Below are 7,324 nucleotides of genomic sequence, written 5' to 3' on the forward strand. Positions count from 1 at the left end.
AAACAGAAGTAGAGGATTAGTGTTTAAAAATAAAGAAGTGAACAAAAAAAAGAGCTGAGGTTGAAAGTGAGAGGTAGAGTGGAGCTAGGGAATGGCTCTTATACATGCAAAAACACACATCATACACACACAACACACAGAGATACAAATACACATTCACAACAACACATACACACATACATACTGATGCACATGCACACATACACTTATAGATACACACACATAGCAATACATATGCACACACATACTTATATAGATGATATGCACATGTACAAACACACACACACACACACACACACCAACACATGTACAAATACCCAACACATACACCACACACACTCATATGGATACACACACACACACACACACACACACACACACACAAATACACACACTGCCTGCAATGTATATACAATTTTTTCCTTTTAAATGGGGCATGGGTGGATAGGTGAGAGGGTGGAGTTTGGTGCAAGGATGTGTGTCTGTGTCTGAGTGGCCAAGTGGTGAAAGGGGAACCATCTCAGGCATGTGGGGAGCTGTGTGTTTCTCACTGTTTTGCCTTTGTGTGTTGTGTATCTTCAGTGAGAGAAGGGTGTATTTGGATGTGGGAACAGGAGAGTGATGGATGTGACGATGTCCTCTGTTGTGTGTGTGTGTGTCTGTGTGAATTTGTGTGTGGCATGGGGATGTGCATTTTTGTGTGGTTTGTGTGCAGATGTGTTTGTGTCTCAGTGGGGAAGTGTGATGCTTTGGTGTATGTGTCTGCACATGCCCAGGAGAGGTTTTTATGCACAGACATGTTCCCAGTCTAAGGCTCTACCTGTGTGTTTGTGTGTGTGTGTGTGTGTGTGTGTGTGTGTCTGTCTATCTGTGTGTGTGTAATGTTCACTTGTGTGTAGATGAGCAATTCCCTAGCACAACTCTGAAGTTCAGGGCCCAAACTTGGGAGTCTCTAGGGGAGAAAGACCAGAGCACATGGAATCGAGGGCTATGAATGGAAAGGAAAAGACTCCAGCCACACAGTAGGCCTGGGAGGAGCGTCAAGTATCACCTGCTGTGTCCTAACGGAAAGCTCATATACCCCTGGATCTCTAGTTCTCAACCTGAAAATGATCCTAATATCATCTGCCTTGCAGGGTCTCTAGAAGACGATAGTGAAAGATCCTTTCTATGATCTCACACAGTGGCCATATATACACATGGATGTCTTCCCTCCTTGGAGACCCCATTCACAACACTGCTGGCCTGGGGAACTCCAGAAATCTCTGCAAGCTCTTCTGAAACACAGTCTATTCCCTGCAACTCTTTAAGTTTGAGGACCCAGGAGGAATTCCTGGGAGGTCCCTGCAACTCCTCTCCCATCTGATAAACATGGACATCACACAAATTTGCATCAACCAGAAAGCTTTATTAGACTATCACCATGAGAGGGTAAGGGAGACAGATGGGGACCACATTAAGAAAACAGGGTCCTGCCCCAAGCCCACAGGATGAGAGGCTGCTGAGGGTCAGGAGGCGCTGGGCAGACCGGATTAGTACCCGGAACTCTGACTTTGGCTCTGGCTGAAGCTGGTTGAGCCTTGCTCCTTGAGGATGGACCGGGGCTGCCGGGAGGATGAGGAGAAGACTGAAAAAGAAAAGGAAAAAAATGAGGTGATTCTGGGAACTAAGCAAGGAGGGAATAAGATTCCCAGGACTCTGGGAGGAGGGCCTCAGCCCCGACCCTACAGAGTCAAGCTGTTGGTCCCAGGAACCTTACCTTCTCCAGAAGAATAGGACTGCCCAGAGGAGTGCTGTGAGGAGGAGCTGCTGGGATGGGGGTAGGGGAGAAGAAACACAATCATTAGATGTGCAGAAAGCAGCAGAGGAAGAGGTACGGTGAGCAGGGACTAAGGGCCAACTCACTGGACATTCTCGCCATCCAGCAGACGGCGGTAGGTGGCGATCTCCTGCTCCAGCCGAGTCTTCACATCCAACAAGATGTTGTACTCCTGGCTCTGCTGCTCCATCTCACAGCGCAGCTGAGCCAGCTGCTCCTCCACGCTGCCGATCAAACCCTGGATCTGGGACAGCTGCACGCAGTATCTGCCTTTGGTCTCTTCTAGGCTGTTCTCCAAGGATGCTTTCTGTGAGTGAAGAAAGTACAGGGGTGATGATCAATAGCGATGGTCACCTCTGTCTCTGCTGGACCCTGGGCACATTTTTTACATAGGTCCATGGATCTTGACCCCAACTGGAGCAGTAATTAGAAGAGATTTATTGGAAAAATATTTCCCAAACTTTCTGACTTTATTTTCTCTATCTGTATAATGGGTACCACGGTGCCTTCACTCTCCTGCCCTTGTGACCCCTGAGGGAAGGAGACTACTGGACTGCACTAGGACCAGATTCTTCATACCATGCTGAGCTGGGACTGCAGTTCGATCTCCAGGCCCTGGAACACCCTGCGGAGCTCAGACACCTCGCTGCGGCCGCTCTGTATCAGCTCATGGTTAGAAGCCACCTCTTTGTTCAGCTCCTCGGTCTGGGACAGAAGACAGGAAAAGGGGTGAGACTCTGCACAGCCTCCCTGGCCAGAAGTCACAGAGGAAGCAGGTCCCCACCTTGCTCTGGAACCAGGCCTCCACATCCCTGCGGTTCTTCTCTGCCATCTGCTCATACTGGTCCCTCATCTCGTTCAGGATGCGGCTCAGGTCCACACCAGGAGCTGCGTCCATCTCCACGTTGACGTCCCCACCAGTCTGACCCCTCAAGGCAAGCATCTCCTGCAAAGATCATGAGAGTTGGTCACCGCTCCTAGGGACCTCACCACACTGCCTTCCATCCCCCAAAACAGCAGCAGCCCCACCTCCTGGTGATTCTTCTTCAGGTAGGCCAGCTCCTCCTGAGACTCTCGATCTGCATCTCCAGGTCAGCCCTGGACATCTCAGTTCATCCAGCACCTGGCGAAGGTTGTTGATGTCACTTTCCACTAACTGACGAAAAGGACCCTCATTATCATACCTGGGAAAGAAAGGTTACAGTGACAGATGGACAACCCTACTCTTTTGTCCTTCCCTCTGCCCTCTGCCCTCTGCCCTCTGCCCTCTGCCCTCTGCCCTCTGCCCTCTGCCCTCTGCCCTCTGCCCTCTGCCCTCTGACTCAGCACTCAGCACTCTGCCCTCTGCCCTCTGCCTTCAGCCCAGCATGCTGGTTGCTCACTTGGTCCTGAAGTCATTAGCTGCCAGTCTGGCATTGTCAATCTGCAAAACGGACTGTGCATTCTCCTGCTTGGCTCTAATGATCTAGAGGGAAAATGAAAAGATTCAAGGCCTGATCACCCAGAAACCCTGCTACTCAAGGGCCAAGGAAGAGGGGAGCAGGAGGAGCCAACCCACGCCTAACAGTTCAGCTATTACAGCTTCTGACAACTGATGTCTTATTCTACTCCCAGCTCAGGTTAAATAGGGTGCACTGACATCTACCATCACCCCTATCCTAGGTCCAGAGCTGAGGAGGTGAGCATGCAGCATAAAGTGGCCTCAGGAGGATTAAGTGTCAGAGTCCCAGTTCCAGCTGAGGCATGGATGCTCTTAAAGGACCTTCAGCAATGTCTCTGGATAGCACTGACCTTTTACTTGAAAAGGTCTTCAGTCTACTTGCTTATGTATTAGACTCCGTACAGGTGTCTTCCCAAAGCCCATGGCTCTGCTGTGGTCTCATCCACCAGAGCCACCCACCTTGCTCTGCAGGTCCTCGATGGTCCTGAAGTAGGGGCTGTAGTCTTTGATCTCAGTGGGACGCTGCCTCTGGTACCAGTCACGGATCTTCACCTCCAGGTCACTGTTGGCCTCTTCCAGGGCACGCACCTTATCCATGTAGTTGGACAAACGGTCATTGAGATTCTGCATGGTCACTTTCTCACTGCCAGCCAGGAGCCCATCGCCAAGCCCACCACCAATACCACCACTAAGTCCTCCACCAAATCCACCACCAAGTCCTCCACCAATACCACCACCAAGTGCTCCACCAAATCCACCACCAAGTCCTCCACCAAAACTGCTGCTGCTGAAGCCCCCACTATAGCCACCTCCAATCCCACAGGCTCCCCCAGAGGGGAAGCGAGAGGAGGTAACCGACATGCCCCCATAGGTGCTGGGAGCCCGGCAGGATCCTCCAGCCAGGACGGAGGACATGCGGCTAGAGCCACCACTGATGCCACAGGAGCCCTTCCTGGAGCTGGAGGAGGTGAACTGACGGCTGCAGGTGGCCATGCTGAGGAACGTGAGAGTGTGGGTAAGTGAGCAGGGAGAAGAGAGAACTGCTCAGTGGAGGGTGCAGAAGCTGGTGATACCGCAGACACCAGATTCCTTTATATGCACCAGGGAAAGGTGGGGCCCTCCTTCTGCTGACTCCAGGTTCCACTGTAGATTTCATCAGTCGATCCTGTCCAATGCCCCACTCTAGATTATTCAGCACAGGGTGGACTCTCTCTTCCATGTGCTGGCTCAGACTTCCTGCCCAGCACTGAGGGTGTGGGAACAACAGAAAAACACACAAATTCAAACTATTACTCAGGTTGTGCTGACAGGAATGGGCTTCTGTTCTTGGAGCCTGAGGGGAGAGCAACAGGAAGACCTAGGTGCAGGCAGTCTTAGGGCAGGCCAATCATCAGGCAGTAGGTCACCCAGTCTCTGCCCAACAATGAGAACATTAAGTGACAAGAGTGTCATTGATGCCATCCCAGACTGCTTTGCGATGCCCTCCCATGAGGCCTACTTGCCACAAGGTAGAGCTAGGTTGCTCACCATGGATCCTGAAGGCACTCTCGTCCCTTGTCTGTGCCTGCTCTCCATCCACAGGGACACACCTGGGCTATGGAGATGCAGGTCTTCATGGTTCTAAAATGTCAGTTGATTTGCTTTACCATGGGATGTAATTTGGATTTGAAAGCTGCCTTTGAGACACCAAGGTGTCAAGAGTGGTGTGCAAAATAACATGCACCCCTAGCCACCACATGGCCTTGCCTCATCTCACTTCTGCACAGTACAGGAGGATTTTGTCATCCTTTAGGGCATCGGTCACTTCTTTCAGGACACATAAATAAGAGTCACAAGAAGCATGCCTGGAAGACCCTATTACCGTGGTCACCCTATTCATTCTCCTCTGTAGCCTTGCTGCCTTTCTTACCAACCTCCATAGCCTGACCCCTAACATATGATCCCTATACCTAGAGAGCACCCACCCACAGCTCCTCCATGCCACCTCATGCTCTCACCTACACAGGGTACCCCACTGTGGCCTGTAGTGGACTCAATAGAAGGGACTTCAATCCTGCTTCTAATGCTGCTTGTGTGTCCCCAGCCACAAGCCCACTCTGCCACTCCATGGGCGTCAGGGTGCCCGATGTAGAAACCATGCCCAGGAACTACCCAGGCTGGGCTTGGTGCCTCCATTCATTCCGGGGGCACAGGGCTCTGGACTGGTGAGGATACCTTTCATTCTGCCTACACAGTTCAGAGAAGACCCCCAGTGCGACTTGTTCCCACCACCAATCTACAGGGGACAGAGGCTCAGGAGGCTCTCAGAACATCAGACCCTTCACCATCCTGAATCTCAGCTCTGTGACTTTTCAATTCACATCATTTCTTGATCATTGAATTAACCTTGTAGCCGAGAAGGACTGAGGACTAACAGGAGACACGTGTGTTTCCACCAGTGCCACTAGGTTATATCCACAAAGCCAGAATTATCCTGGCTCCCTTGATGCCTTGCATGCAGGTCCAGGTAAGTCCAATATTTGCCAACCTGCTCATAGTGTGTGGTAGCAGCACGGACCATAATAGGCAGAGTCTTGGCCTAAAACAGAGGATGGAGTCCGGCCTAATTACAGTCTCTTGGATTCCAAGGGACAAAGCCCAGAGCACTGGACTCTGTCCTTGCCTTGTGGTTTCACTTTTGAGGTGACAGGAGGCCAAAGAGTCTTGCCTGAGTTTTTCTGGGTCAGGAAAGTTTGTTTATTAGTATCATATATGATCCGGCCTGGTGCTCACTCAAATAGAGGTTAAAATACTCTGCTGTGTTCTTCAGTCTCCTCTGGTCTTTACCCCAGCAGTAGACTCCAGTCCTGGGCTTCTGGCATAGAAGAAATCAGATGAGACATAGTAGGAGAACAAACATTGAGTTGTTTAACTACAGCACATAAGGAAGCAGGAGCACACAACAGAGACAAGAGGACATTGACATGGGCAGGAGCTGCCTCTACCCTGACAGGCATTGGGCTTAAATCCTCTCTCACGGCCGTCAGCGTCCATGTTCCTCTCACAGAGTACCCACTTCTAGAAAAGGGGTGTGCATTTCTCAGAAGCCCACCTCGCCCAGAATTTGGTCTTTAACAATCAGTGTACAAGATGCAAGAATATGCATAAGGGTTATGAGCGGAAAGAGCAATGGATCCCAACACATGCTCTCCTGAAAGCCAATTCTTCCTATTTGCTTTACCTTGTTACATTTCATTTAATTCTTGAGACAGCATTTCTCTGTGGAGCCCTGGCTGTCCTGGAAGTCACTCTGCAGGTCAGGGTTAGCTTCCAACTCAGAGGCCCATCTGCCTCTGCCTCCAGAGTGCTGAGATTTAATGCATGATGCACTATCACCCGCCCAGATAACTATCTTACTACGCAACCTGAGAACTATCTTTAAAATGCTTTAGTACAATCTAAATAGCAGAGCACACTATCACCCATTCTCTTATATCTGATTGGCAGACCCTGAGCTAACCCAACTGCAGTCAACCACCACCAATACCTTTATGTCCTCTTTCAGGGCCTGCAGCTGGCCCACATGTGTTCCTTCTGTGGTATCTTCGAAGGACTGTTATTCAGACCCTTCTGGATCAAATTTCCTGCCTCATACGAATGAAGCTGGGATATATGTTAGGAGGAACAGACATGGTTATTTGTAAAATGTAGATACGTTGTCATATTAAGAGATAATTTGGAAATGGTTGTAAATTTGGATAGGGAGAAGCTAAATAGAGAGTTATACTTGGAGATTTCTTTCTTTCCTTTTGTCTTCTATATCCTTTCTTTCTCAAGTAAAGGGAAGGGGTTGGAAAGAAAAAACTGGAGGTTGAATAATATTGTAAGGTTTAGATATATGGGTATGGATTCCTAAATTTACTGGGAAAGGAAACATTTTCTAGCCATAATCTTACATTGGTTGAAATCCTTAGGCAATTTTGATGCAGAATTGAGTTAAATTCTATTATTTTTCTCCGGAATGGATTTTACATATATTTAAAGGAAACATTTTAGAGTTTTAATTTACATTAAGTTTTTTTGTA

At 49.4% G+C, this 7,324-nt stretch overlaps 1 protein-coding gene across 1 annotated transcript; it reads right to left on the minus strand.

Annotated features, from left to right (window-relative positions):
* Nucleotides 1–1,532: 1,532 nt before the first annotated feature.
* Nucleotides 1,533–4,253, minus strand: LOC116909040 (keratin, type I cytoskeletal 16-like). Its single transcript, XM_032912521.1, is given in 10 exon segments — nucleotides 1,533–1,627; nucleotides 1,760–1,809; nucleotides 1,906–2,126; nucleotides 2,399–2,524; nucleotides 2,604–2,765; nucleotides 2,849–2,886; nucleotides 2,889–2,927; nucleotides 2,930–3,003; nucleotides 3,202–3,284; nucleotides 3,720–4,253. Coding segments are annotated over 10 exon segments (1,422 nt in total).
* Nucleotides 4,254–7,324: the final 3,071 nt, after the last annotated feature.

This window comes from Rattus rattus, chromosome 9 (genome assembly GCF_011064425.1).
Source record: "Rattus rattus isolate New Zealand chromosome 9, Rrattus_CSIRO_v1, whole genome shotgun sequence".
NCBI classification, from domain to species: domain Eukaryota; kingdom Metazoa; phylum Chordata; class Mammalia; order Rodentia; family Muridae; genus Rattus; species Rattus rattus.